The sequence below is a fragment of the Dunckerocampus dactyliophorus genome, chromosome 14 (assembly GCF_027744805.1).
Source record: "Dunckerocampus dactyliophorus isolate RoL2022-P2 chromosome 14, RoL_Ddac_1.1, whole genome shotgun sequence".
Classification (NCBI taxonomy): Eukaryota; Metazoa; Chordata; class Actinopteri; order Syngnathiformes; family Syngnathidae; genus Dunckerocampus; species Dunckerocampus dactyliophorus.
This window is the reverse complement of record NC_072832.1, coordinates 24,143,291-24,156,623: the sequence shown is the minus strand read 5'-3', so window position 1 is coordinate 24,156,623 and position 13,333 is coordinate 24,143,291. Positions and strand designations below refer to the sequence as shown.

Below are 13,333 nucleotides of genomic sequence, written 5' to 3'. Positions count from 1 at the left end.
AGGAAATCATATGGATGTACTTCCTGAGAGTGATTTCAAAATAAGGGTTTTTACGCTATAGTGACTAGTTTTAGTTTGTATTTGTAGTGATATTGTTGTATTGTTGATTTTGCATGCAGCCACAAAACTCGTGTTCCACTGGCGACGTATTGCCAAGGCAGATTTGTGGGGGGTTTTGACGAGTTGTCGGCTTTTTGCTTCTTTCCATGTACAATGTTCAGCAACAAAGTATGCATGTACGCAGATATTAAAACGCAAACAACTAGTATAAGTGTTAGGCATTGTAAAAATGCTCATCAAATCATCAACAATTATTGGCGTCAAAAGACAACCCCCTCCAAAAAAAGTATTGTTAAAATTCAGGCTCTTAATTTGAATTGGCAGCTGAGGTACCGGAAGCAGCAGTCTTAATCACAGCAATCCGCGCAGGCTGTGTGGTTGCCGTGGTAACCGCCAGCCTGTCAGTCAGTGCGGAAAGCCCCGGAGATGGCGGGGAATTCCGACCTCAAGTGGCAATCCCTACGCTTTGATTGGTTCAAAGACTTAAATCCCTCCTACCGGAAGTCTTCTCGCTCTTTCATGATTTGAGTAGCCGGAGTAGTGAACGTATCATACACATGAAAATGACAAATGATTGTGCTTCGTGGCCATTTAAACTGATCTATGTGTCAATTCAAGAGTACATATCGCACATTTTGTCGTCCTTCGTCACTGTTATTTCTTTACGTTGCTAAACGACATTCGGGAAACGCTGTGCCCGCCACAAGGGGGCGGCATATTGCTGCCATGACTAGATTAGCTCAGTCATGCGTCATTAAATTAAATGAAAGCACTGAAGTCAAGTTCTACAAACTTAAAACAACGCACAAAGCGTCAGTCTTTATTTCTGTTTAATATACATACATATATATATAATCCAGCGAATAAATGTGTGTATCAAAGTGAACAGCCTCAAGGGGACGCCGTATTGTTGCCATTACTAGCTTAGCTTAGTCATGCGTCATTAACAAATAAAAGCCCAGTCAAGTTCTAGAAACACAAAACAACGCACAAAGCGTTGGTCTTTTATTTCTGTGAAATATAGACAATTGTGCATATGTGTATACACAAACATACACACACACACATATATATATATATATATAGTATGTAATATGTGTGTGTGTGTGTGTGTACACATATATCGGCGAATGAACGAATGTGTGTGTATCAAAGTCAATGTTTGACTGGGCTGGTGGATGACTGACATGATAGGCTGCAACTGCTCCTTGAAAAAGACATGAAAAATGTATTCAAGACATGAAAAATATATTTATGAAACAGTTTGCTTTTTGCCCTTTTTGGTGTTTTTAAGGCTTTTTAAAAATTCCACGCACGCACGCACGCACGCACGCACACACACACACACACACACACACACACGTCAAGCCTCATAGGACAGACAGCTACGTGAAGATGAGTCCGGCCTCGCTGTAAACTTTAAAGACTTTCTCGATGGCGTTGACGTAGGCGGCGGTGCGCAGGTCCAAGCCCAGCTGGTACTTGTTGGCAGTTCGCATGATTTGCTGCCAGGGTGCGGAGTTAAAGCAGGAACAGAAATTAGTACAGCGGTTTATCAAATCACATGATGCATTGTGAGGTAAAGTGGGTGCAACGAAACTTACCCTGGCCGAGCGCTCCATGGTGAAGGCCAAGCCCGAGTGAACGATGTCCTTCTCGGACGCCCCCTATGGCACAGCACAGCTGTTATAATACACGTGACCAGCAGGGGGCAGAGCGGCGGCGGCGCGTACTCACAGCAATTCTCGCTTGGAACTCCGACGTGGGAACGATCGGAATGGCACCGCCATGTTTCCCGAACTTCCTCTCCAGACTTTCCTGGACGGACACTGCGGAGGGAAAGGACATCTGTGTTTTCCCCCCTTTCCCGCCTGGTGAATGTGGGCGGAGCTTACTCACTTAGCAGGTGGTAGTTGGAGTCGCGCTCGTATTTGAACGTCAGCCGTCCGTAACTGACGTGGTTGAGATTTTTCAACCACTCGAAGTAGGACACGGTCACGCCCCCGGCATTCAGGTACATGTCCTGCAAGGTTAGGGGGCGGAGCAAAGGTTAGCGCGGTGACATCGTTCTGCATGTTTGGAAATTGGGTGGAGTCAACAGACCGGAATGACTAAGATGTTCCTGTCCAGGAAGATGCGGTCGGCTTCGGGCGTGGTCGGACCATTGGCTCCCTCTGCGATGATCTACAAAAACAAGATGGCCGACACGTGACGCAGTCGTATTTGAAAGGACGCCACTATCAATCAATCAAAGGGCGAGTGCAAAACCTTGGCTTTGATCTTGTGGGCGTTGCCTTTGGTCAGCTGCTTTTCGCTGGCGGCGGGAATCAGGATGTCACAGTTGGCCTCCAGGATGCTTCCCTCGTACGGTGTGGACTTAGGGAAGCCAACGACGGTCCCGTTGGCCTGGAGACAGGTGGTCTTTGTTTTCAGCTCGCCACTGATAATATAGTGTACAGCCTAGGTTCCCAAAGTGGGGTACGCGTACCCGCAGCGGTGCGTGAATAAAAATGGAAAACAATTAGCGCCTAACACTCACAATTACAAGCGTGCATCGTCATAGCTGAAAGAAGGAAGCAGACACGACATGAAGTTCTTCATTGCTCTGTGTGAGTTTTATGAATATGTAAATAAGTTTGATGATTATGTTGTATATGAGTGTTTAATCTTGAAGGTGTTCCAATCCCCGCACTGTGAAAACCTGTCAATATATGTGCGTGGCAGGATGAGAGAGGCTTTATCGCTGCTTGTATGTAATTTTGTACTGTGGATACTGCTTTATCATGTTTGTTCAACTTTCCCTTTCAATTTGGTATCAAATTAATATGCAGATTGAAATCATAGCGATTGAGAGTGGACAAAAGTGAAGCGAAGTAGGATTCAATATTAATAAACGGAATATTTTCATAGTTATGGCGTAATCTTCTAAATACGGGTTTTAACATTATTAGAGCCCTGTAGACGTTGAATAACACCCATATAGTCACCTTTACATTTGTATTACCCAATATAGTAGATATAATCAGGGAAAATAAGACACATTAGACATGTACAGTATAAGATAACAGACTCGCACGTTAGCAGTTACTTGTTTTCTGGACAGCGTACTTCCTGCAGTGGCTATTGTCTCATCAAAGTATTGTAATGGCGGCTTTAAATAGTTTTACACTCATATTACCCAATATAGTATTTGTATTTGTATTTGTATTTGTACTTTATTTATCCCAATGAACAACATGGTTCAGGTGGTGCAGGTGTTGTAGAGCCTGACAGCATAGTAGACTCCTTTTACCCAATATAGTACATATAAACATTAGACATAAATAAGATAACAGACTCACATACTTGTATTAGCAGTTCCTTGTTGTTTTTTTTACTGGACAGTGTACTTCCTGCGGTGGCTATTGTCTCATCAATGTATTCTAATGGTGGCTTGAAATGGCTGTATACGCGTATTACCCAATATAGTAGACATGGCAAATAAGCCATTTAAGACGTAAATAAAACTCCTGCTCGTGTTCCCTGGGGGACCTTAGTGCCAGGCGGTGACATCGGCGGTTCCGAGTTGAGTTTTAGCTTGTCGTGAGTTATGGCCCCAACAGTAGCCCGTGTTATTATTAAGATTAATATTAGGGCTGCCAAATGATTACAATTTTTTTAATCAAATTAAATCACAGTTTTCAAATTAATTAATCATGGTTAATCACAATTTGCAACTATGTGTGAAATGTGCCCTTTTTGGTCTATTTTATGAACAAAAAGCTAAATGACAGGAGACAATCTTATATATTTGTATGTATTAACAGCTCCAAATGAAGTGAATTTAAGTCATGCTAAAAGATACCACACACGTCTGAAAATCTACATGTCTAACACTAGTCTCTTTAAGAGTAGCGGAACATTTGAATCACACTTTAACCGTGTTATGATGAGCCCCGAGGGGTTGCGTTCAAGACACCACGTCATTTTTTTAAGTTGAATTCACTGTTTTGAGTTTTGATGTATTTTTCTGGGATTTCTAAGCATACTTAAATGCAGCAAATTGCACTTCCGCAGTCGGAGTTACGCTAGTGACTGATAAGAATAGCCACTTACGTTTTTTTCCTTTTCTTTTTGTTTATTTAGACCACACATTCACACATAATGAAGACGTTGTGATGTTCGAGGTGGAGTGCCCTGCGTGCACATCACTGTCGTCTAGTGACAACAAAGAAGTGTCGTTCCGAGGAGGACTACAGATGTGTTTATGAATTGGTGATACATTACTTGGTTTTGGAATTTCACTGCTGTTGATGTGTTTGGGTCAGAATAAAGTTATAAAAGAGCAAAGAGTGTCAGACTCTGTGTGAGGATGCTATTGTGCCTCCGTCTGTCATCATAACAGAGAGAGGTGGCTTGAAATGCGTTAACTACGCAAAAAATGTAAGCAATTGATTTCAGAAATTAGTTACCGCCGTTAACGCGCCATTTTTGACAGCCCTAAGTATTATGTTATTATTTGGTGAGATAATTTAAACCTACAATAACTGCCTGTTCTGGTGATCACCTCTCACATTCTGGGGACACGTAGTGGCCAATGTAGGATACTACGTTCACATGGAGAATGTCTCTTCTGCCTTGTATTTTAGTTCATTTAGCCATTTTTATATTTGAAAATGCGCAATTTAGGCCAAGAATATGTACAATTTGCTTAATTATGCTTTTTTTAAAAATTACTAATAATAGGCCGTATTACACCACAAAACAGTAATCATTTATTAATTACTTTTTGAAAAAACGCAATATAGTGATGGAGCGATATTCGAACCACGACATAGCGAGGGTCGACTGTATATCTAGCTACAACCAATACAGACCAATTTGTAGTCCTCCAGCTCTTTGGGATCGATGCCTTCCGGGTTCCAGATGCTTCCGTCCAATTCTCCGACTCCGATGCACTTAGCCCCAAAGCGATGAAGATATCTCATGGAGTGAAGGCCCACGTTACCAAAACCCTGAAGCAGAAGGAAGTAATCAATTTGGAGGCTAATGCTAATAGCCTTGTCATGTGCATGTGCAGGTAGTTCCTAATAAAGTGACCTAAAGACGTGTGTTCTACCTGGATGACGAAGGTCTTGTCCTGGAAGCCGGGGCACATTCCCAGCTTGCTCATATAGGCAGCCTCGTTGACAAAGTTCTCGATGCCGTGAAAAACTCCTCGTCCTGTGGCAGAGATCCGACCGTGGATCCCCCCCTGGCTGATAGGCTTCCCGGTGACGCAGGCGTGAGCGTTGATGTCCTAAAAAAAGACAAAGATACTTCTATATGTCCCAAACATGAGATGTCCCTCCGTGGACTCACATAGTGTCCCATGGTGGTGGCGAAGGTGTCGGCGATCCAGGACATCTCCCTCTCTCCAGTGCTCATGTCTGGAGCAGGAACGTCTATACCGGGTCCTGCAGAGGACAAAAAAGTCATGGTCTTCCTGTATGTGTGTGTGTGGGTGTGTCTGTTTTTTTTTATTTTTACCCACCGATGAAACCTTTCTTGGCAAGCTCCAAGGTGAACCGCCTGGTGATCTTCTCCAACTCGTTGTCCTGGAAATGAGTCACGTGACCTTAAAGAAGTCTGCCATCTTGAGTGCTGTTGGCAACGTGACTTACGGAATAGTTCTTGGGATTGATCTTGACACCAGCCTTGGCGCCGCCAAAGGGAACATCTAAACACATCCCAGTGATTTTAGACGAGCGATTCCGTGCACCTTCACGTGCCAGTGTCATTGTACTTACCAACCACGGCGCACTTGTACGTCATCAGTGACGCCAGCGCTTTGACCTCATCGACAGACACGTCCATGCTGTATCGGATCCCTGGAACACACAGTCACATGATCACAGTGCTGCCTCAATGTTACGTTTTCAGTTGACATCAAAGCATCAGTCGTGACATCTGACGGTACACATTCATCACGTCTCTTGCTCTCGCTCTCTCACTCACGCACGCAGGCACGCGCTCACGCACACAAGACCGGAATGTCAACATTCCTGATCAGGGCGTTAACTTGACTCAACATTCAAACAGGTACAGACACACGTATAATAACACTGCGCGCGCACACACAAAGAATGGTGAGGTCCATATTGCGTGGATGTGAGTGGCCAGTAACCCAGCGTGCCCCCCGACCCCAGCCCACATGCTGACCTCCCTTGCAGGGCGTCCTGTGCTGGCTGTGCTGAGCCCGGCAGCCCTCCACCACCTCCCACTCTCCGTTGTCTCTCTTGATGGGGAAGCTGACGCTCAGGACGTGGTTACACGGCTTGATGATCCGCAGGATCCCGCGGACCCTCTTCCGCTTGTTCTCGTGACTCTCTCGAGTCTTCAGGTCGTCCACCAGCTTGTCCTCCACGATAGCGGCGCCGCGGTCGAAGAAGCCCTCCACCATGGTGAAGAAGTTGGGGTCGTCGTCCCGGTCCACGGCCTGGGAGTAGTCGCGGTACCGCAGCCGAGACGCCGCCGCCGGGAGAACTGAGTCAGCGGCGCCCAGCCAGGCGCTCGTCCCCCGGGCGAGCATCCTTCCTAAGTTCCGGTACATTTTTGTGATTTTAAAGCTTGTTAACTAACTTCTACAAAGAAGGGAGAAAGTCACAAAGTCAACGAGGAAATGGAACAAGGAAACTCCTCCTCCTCCTCCTCCTCCTCCTGCTGCTGTTGCTCTTCCTTTTCTTCATCCTCCTCTCACTCCTCTTCCTCTATGACACATGACACATTGCACCTGGACTTTCGTTCAACATCTGGACCTTGTAGCGTTGCCCGTGTTAGCTTAGCATTAGCTTCAAACGCTAACTTTGAAACGCAACTCTGTGATTCTTGCGGTTAACTTTAGTATCAAACTGTTTGTGTCGGAACTTAAGTGGTGACTTAGCTTTTAGGTTAACTTAACTCTGAAGTGTGAGAGTATCGTACTTTGAGCATTCTCAGTAGCCTAGCATAGCATTAGCATTAACGCCGACGTCTGTGTAGCTTTGACTAGCTTTGAAAAGTGTGACGATGTAACACGACTCCAAATGACAGCATCGGCAGCCCCTCACCCCAAATGGACATTTCTCACAGTTAACAAGTTGATTTAGTCAATATATTGTTGTCTTTCATATTAAATGTGATTTTAAATAACCCTTGTTAAAAGCAATAATTATCTTAATATATAATCAACATATGATAATCAATTAACATTATTGCGTTAAAAATGTACATGTGTGATGTGTATTGTTACAGTGAGACATGAGATATGTCCAGAACTTTCTCCTCTTAGGATGTGTGAGCGGCCAAGGATCCACGTTTTCCTGGGGGCCCCTCCCTCCACACCTGACAATGCATCAGCGCCTGACTGTGCCATAGAGAGGGAGGGGGCACCAATCGGCCGCTGGCGACACCTGGAGCTCTCCTGGCAGGAAGGCCGGCTTGTCCCTGCCGGTGAGGTGCTTGGGAACCAACACTTGACATTGTATTCCCAACTTTCATGTAACATATTTATTAGGGGTGCACGATAATTATCAGGCTGATATCACGTAATTATGACGCCATACCGATAAATCCGATAACATAAAAAATAGCTCGCAATAACAATAATTTAAAAAAAACTCCTATGAGGCGGTCTGTGCGGGTGAGCAAATCAAGCACTCCTTTCTCCTGCCTGTGATGTTAACGGCCAATCATAACTTCATCTAGGCTCCCTTGAAAACAAACATTGACTTTCTGAGGAAGACATTTTACATGCTAGTTATACCAAATGCTCCGCAATGGGGGGGGGGGCGCTGAGCAAATAAAATCTTATCAGCCTTCTGAAACGCCAGCACCGTGGCACTTGAAAATTGATAAAGGTTTGTCAGAGACCTCTTGTGGCGTCACACCGGCTGCTCGGAGCGTTTGTCTGAATACAGTGCACCTTGCTAGGCTACGCCAGGTGGCTCCCCCCGCTCTATACTCTGGTTCTCTTGATAGTAGTAACGTGGTAGTAGTAATGTCATGATATTTGATTAGGACAAATCCAAATACTCAGGTGTGCACAAACTAGAGTTAAATGTAATTTAAAAAATCAGAAATAAAAAAAGTTATTGGTTGTCTGTACCTTATCGGTCTTGAAGTACAACATTATTGGTATTGGCTAAAAAAAAAAGTTATTGTGCATCTCTAATATTTATTTCTCTTTAGATGCGGAAGAAGCGGTTCATCTCTCACAAGACCAGAACAAGGCTAAAACCACAACTCGGGATGGTCCAGCCTCAAGAACTGAACAGACCACAGAGAGGTCCGAACGACATAAACCACGGTCAGACGAGCAGGACCAGCGCGCGGTCTCTGTTCAAGAGTATCTGGACTCATGTTTCCCTGCTGCTCAACTAGAACAAACTAGAGAACCACAACCCATTACTACAACCCAGTACCTTGCTACCTGGACTCTAAGTCAAGCGTTAATTCTGAGAAGTTCCCAATCAGCTAGCAGCCCCTCCCAGAGCCCACAAAAACACCCCCAAACGTCACCAGAAGACTCCTCCAATACGCCGGAGCTCTTCAGTCCGTCAGCCCGGTGGTCTCCTGGAGGTTCCGGTGAGCCCCTCTGTCTGGAGCAGCGGGCCGAGCAAGGGGGCGTGGTCCTGGAGGCCACTTCACATGGAGTGCTGTGCTCCCAGGAGGACAGCAGTTTGCCCTCCAGTCCCGGACATAAAAGAGCTCGTCTCGCTGACGACGTCGGGACGGAGGTGTCGGCTTCAGATGGAAATGGTGCAGCTGGGTTTCGCGGTTCCACCACGCTTCTCGTCCAGTGTGCTCAAGCGGCAGTTCGGTATCAGGTTCTGGTCGTTGTCGTCCATCCGTGTCAGGTGAAAGAGGTGAAGGTGAGTTGTTGACTCTTACAGTACTTTGTCATTCGATTTGCCTTAAGTCCCCTAATCAAATGGGAGATGTAACTAAACAACAGAGGTCATCCAGTAGATGCAGAATAGTATCAAAACTACAGGCTATCGTTGTGCTTCTGACATTGAAGGTGAAGTCTGGACCCTCCACTGGGACCCTGGTCCCTTTGGCCACCATGGTGGTGACGGACCAGTCAGCCACGGACATGAAGGTGGTGTTGTGGCGGCGGGCGGCATTCTGGGCGTTGACTGTCAGTGTCGGAGATGTTGTGCTCATCACAGGTACACAAACATGAGAAGGCAGGTGGCGCTATAACTCCTCGCTTGAAGACCACTTTAGCCAAGCATAAGGTTGAAGAGTGTGAAGATTGTTCTTCAGGCCTGCAGTTGCGTGAGGACACCTGGAGGGGAGAAAAGGTACTGCAGTCCACCTTTGGCAGCAAACTTCTTAACTTGGGTCACATTGGTGCCCCCACCTGTCCACCAGGTAGCACTTTACAGCCCTACCTCACACTCAAAATCCTCTTTATTCTCACTAACAGTTTCCTTCTCCCCACCAACGCTAGGTGGCCATCAGGTTCATGCACGCTCTGTAGTTTCTCTTTGTGACTTCCTTCAAGAGCAGCGCCCCCTGCTGCTGTCTGTGCCGCCCCGGCCCCCTCAGGACTTGAGGCGGCTGCCATACGCACCCCTGTGGGCACTGAAAGTGAACATGCTGGTTCACGCCTTGCTGCGTGTCAAACACGCACACATCAGCACAGGTGGGTCGGATGATGAGCTGGGTGCTCGCCTGAGTTAAAAGTTTTCATTTATGATGCGCGTTGCAGAGTGGCGAGGAGAAGCGGATTCCCGCTGCAGGTCAGCTCTGGAACGTCAGGCTGTTGTGACCGTAGAGCAGGCGGACAGCCAGCAGGGGGTATTGCTGCTGTGGGGGGCAGCTCTGGACTGGCTCCCACGCTTTAGGACATACAAAGGTTGGGTTCTTGTTTGGACCGCTGAAGACTTTACCTTGACAAACATGTTATCACTTCATCGACTTTAGATGCTGTCTGGGATGTCCGATTCCTCCTGGTAAGGGAGGGCTTGACGTCTGACCTCCCAGAGCTTCACACCACCCCCTGGAGCTCAATCCGGCTTATGGACGGCACCGACCGCAGACTGCAGGACTTCATGTGTGGAACTACCAGCCCTGTGGATCTGGACCTGGATACGCTGCTGTCCCAGAGCTACTCAGGTGACTCATGCAGGTCCTGACACTTTGGTTTCATAAGCTATAATAAATAATGTGCAGGACACTTGGATTGAATTGTCACACTCATCTCAGTATGTGTGTATAGTATCGGAGTTCTGATGATATGCTGTGATGTGTTCTTGCTAGGGCTGTCAAAGTTAACACATTATTCACGAGTTAACGGAAGATTTCTCTAACGGCAGACATTTTTTTTTGGACGTGCAATTAACGTGTGCTCGTCCTGTTTGACCCTCCGCCGACGCTGTAGTTTGAGGAAGCAACAGTCACCGTGGAGCTACAAGCGGGAGCAAATGCAGAAATGGAGAAAGAAAGGTGTATTTTTATTGGTAAATTTAGCTTCAAAGCCTTGGCAGATGGCTCTTGCAACAAGACCAGAGTTATTTGTATCTACAGTCGCTGTGATTGGAATTGTCACGAGACTATGTTGTCTTCGACTTGCCAGAGAGAAGCGGGAAGGTACTGAAGCACTGACGGTATTTTTTTATTGCCTGTTATACAGTGGTACCTTGTCCCTTTTTTTTATTAGACGCGAGCCGTCTCTGCGATGATTTTTTGCTTGGAACTGCAAGCTAAAATTTGGGTACGAGCAGCTAATTAATGGCAGGCCTAGCCGAGGACAGCTATGTAGGCTTCTGTCAATTCAGCGCTAGCAGCGCTAGCTTTAGCAATGCACTAGCTAGTCATCAACACATCAGTCCAACATATGTACATTATAGCGATCTAATTGATCTTATTTATTATGTATTGTGTAAAACTAAAACAGGAACAACATCAAATTAAAAGCACGAAATGAATATAGACCCCCCCCATTCACCAGTAGGAGCCTGGACTTGTTTTTCAGAGACGTGTACCACAAATGTACACATTAGCACTAATAAGGTCATGAAAGGTTACCTTTATGCATTCACACGTAGTATCAGCATTTGGGAGCAAATATGAGGTGAGAGGAAAAAAAGTAAAAATACAGTACAGTAGTCTATCTGTGCAGCATGGGAGAACATAGAAGGTGCGTTCAAAGACCATCAAACAGTGGGACAAATCGGCGCTCGCATTAAACATTCAAAAAATGTGTTATTTATTTTCAATAAAATAATGCACCATATTTCCAAAATTGATATCACTTTACATAATTTGATGTAATTATCGTAGTTAACTCAGTTCAGCAGGACAGCGGAGGACATCCTGGACTGATCATTGGGATATTGGACCCGCGCCACTACACCGCTATGCAAGCATAAAAAAACTGTGTCGTCCCTTAGGAGACGTGCTGCTCAGAGTCCAGGTCATCAGCTTCCACTTCCAGCCTTCCTACAATGCACCACATCCGACCCTCCACTGCTTTACGCCACAGCCTGACGTCCTGGCAGCGCTGAGTGGCGACATCACATACTCTGGCTGCGGCCGCTGCTCTGCTGAACTCGATACAGACGCCAATGGAATTTATCGTCCTTGCTACCCGTGCCTGCCTTACACGGCCGTACGCCGCTACTACAGGTGAGTGACATTAGCATCACCTGTCAGGGGCGGAGCTACACTTGTTTTGAATGCTGTGTGTATTTGTCTTCAGGCCAAGTGTGTTGACAGTGACTGGGCGGGGCAACCATAGCGTGTGCATTCAGGTTCCTGCCCTCGCTCTTCAGAAGATTCTCGATGCTCTGCCTGATGAGCTACACAGAAGCTCAGGTGAGGCCTAAAGAGTCAACGTTTGTGCTCTCTGGCTCTGGTTTTGAAAGTCTGCCTTGTACCCCAATTGGCTTTCAGCTCCAGGTTCTGAAGTGAAGCACATCGAGGTGGCTGCACAGAGGCTCCAAAACCTCCTGAGCCTTCCAAGGAAAACCGTCATTGTTACCGTGCGCAGCCTCTTCCTGCGTGACGAAAACAGCGTCCCAATCAGTCAGGAGCTCACAATGCTGGACCTCCAGATCTCAAGAACGTGAAGTGTCAGACCTGCTGGACCACTTCAGGTCAGGTCAGGTCAGGTGCGGTCTTTTGCCAAAAAGTGGATTGTATGGCCATTTTACAAGATGGAACAACAAATGTGGAGATGATTTTTTTTTTTGTTGCTATAGCGACTGCTCGCATTCATGAGATATAGCATATGACCAAAAAAATAAAAAATGTATAAAAGCAGAAGCGGAAGACTAGTGGAGGTAGTATTGGAATCATTTATTTCAAATCATACATTCTCAGTTCACTGTGGGACAACTTTTTCTGTCAACAAAAGCCAAATAAGAAATATTGTATGTCCAAAGTGAGGTGCTTGTTTTTCTGCACACTGACAGCTCGGATCAGAGAGAAGATTTAAGATGTGACGCCTCAGTTGATTGAGGACGACGTCTGCTGGGTTCTACTTAAAAATATTAATGAATTTCTGTAGTCCTGTGACAAAGAAAGGCAAGAGGAAGTTCATTTTGGATGACATCACTGCTTTCATCTGTTGTCCGCAGCAAACACTATTGGACACCAAATGTTTGGTAAAAGTTGAACACTCACCATCTCCACTTTCCTCCTTTCTGCCAAGGGACATGAGGTCACCAAGAACTCCTCCTTTGTCGTCGTCCAGTCCTTTTTTCTCCTCTTGATCCTGCTGCCCTTCTTTTCCTCCTCCCATAATCTGATCCGCGATATCTTCTGCAATGTCTTCTGCAAAACAAACAAACTTTGGCTTTTAACTTCTCTTGATCGCATTGCCTTGAGCCGCCGTTGTTGCTTAGCAGCTTTTTGTAATGTTGTGGCACCTCAACACACACCTGTTTCACTTGAATGATTATATTTGACCTACATAAACATGAAAACATGCACTGATGGTGCTGACCAGTTGGCACAAAGTAAACATTTCCCAATATTTACTAACCTACTTTGTCTTTAACCACCTTGGCAATAATCTTGTTACGCATCTCGTCTGGCAAAAGGTCCATGTTTGATGATGAGATGGAGGGAGGGACGTTGCTCTTATAGTGACAGGTTTCCAAAGAACAGCAGGTGACGCCCTGCTGAGGAATCAGGTGGGGCCGTTGGGAGTCACTACCCAACCGGTGGTACAGGTTGACTGTGTGAACCCGTGAGCTCTTCACATTCTCCATGCACGCTCACATGTTTGATAGACCGATCTGATGAGCGGCAACACCGAAAA

The 13,333-nt window shown here is 46.0% G+C and overlaps 2 protein-coding genes across 3 annotated transcripts; one reads left to right on the top strand and one right to left on the bottom strand.

Moving 5' to 3' along the window:
* Positions 1-843: 843 nt before the first annotated feature.
* LOC129194078 (glutamate dehydrogenase, mitochondrial-like) lies at positions 844-7,052 on the bottom strand. The gene is made up of 13 exons (XM_054798991.1): positions 6,241-7,052; positions 5,829-5,909; positions 5,703-5,758; positions 5,573-5,636; positions 5,401-5,495; positions 5,159-5,338; positions 4,917-5,054; positions 2,329-2,466; positions 2,164-2,244; positions 1,960-2,083; positions 1,798-1,889; positions 1,665-1,727; positions 844-1,565 (listed from the first exon to the last, which is right to left on the bottom strand). The coding sequence occupies exons 1-13, from the start codon at positions 6,629-6,631 to the stop codon at positions 1,446-1,448; spliced, it is 1,623 nt and encodes a 540-aa protein (XP_054654966.1). The 5' UTR covers positions 6,632-7,052; the 3' UTR covers positions 844-1,445.
* On the top strand, positions 6,126-12,344 carry shld2 (shieldin complex subunit 2). Of its 2 annotated transcripts, XM_054798990.1 has the most exons (11): positions 6,126-6,625; positions 7,349-7,509; positions 8,248-8,930; positions 9,080-9,230; positions 9,328-9,435; positions 9,515-9,709; positions 9,776-9,922; positions 9,991-10,182; positions 11,460-11,694; positions 11,768-11,883; positions 11,962-12,344. In XM_054798990.1, the coding sequence occupies exons 2-11, from the start codon at positions 7,350-7,352 to the stop codon at positions 12,135-12,137; spliced, it is 2,163 nt and encodes a 720-aa protein (XP_054654965.1). In that variant the 5' UTR covers positions 6,126-6,625; position 7,349; the 3' UTR covers positions 12,138-12,344. The 2 variants fall into 2 exon arrangements, with proteins under 2 accessions (XP_054654965.1, XP_054654964.1); XM_054798989.1 differs by having other exon boundaries at positions 6,126-7,509.
* Positions 12,345-13,333: the final 989 nt, after the last annotated feature.

Excerpts from the sequence above, each read along its gene's own strand:
- LOC129194078 (XM_054798991.1), bottom strand. The coding sequence starts at position 6,631 with ATGTACCGGAACTTAGGAAGGATGCTCGCCCGGGGGACGAGCGCCTGG. Across the intron at positions 5,339-5,400 it reads CCACCACCATGGGACACTAT|GACATCAACGCTCACGCCTG; the intron begins GTGAGTCCACGG and ends GTCTTTTTTTAG. Across the intron at positions 1,890-1,959 it reads CTCCAACTACCACCTGCTAA|TGTCCGTCCAGGAAAGTCTG; the intron begins GTGAGTAAGCTC and ends TTCCCTCCGCAG.
- shld2 (XM_054798989.1), top strand. The coding sequence starts at position 7,296 with ATGTGTATTGTTACAGTGAGACATGAGATATGTCCAGAACTTTCTCCT. Across the intron at positions 7,510-8,247 it reads AGGCCGGCTTGTCCCTGCCG|ATGCGGAAGAAGCGGTTCAT; the intron begins GTGAGGTGCTTG and ends ATTTCTCTTTAG. Across the intron at positions 9,923-9,990 it reads ACGCTTTAGGACATACAAAG|ATGCTGTCTGGGATGTCCGA; the intron begins GTTGGGTTCTTG and ends CATCGACTTTAG.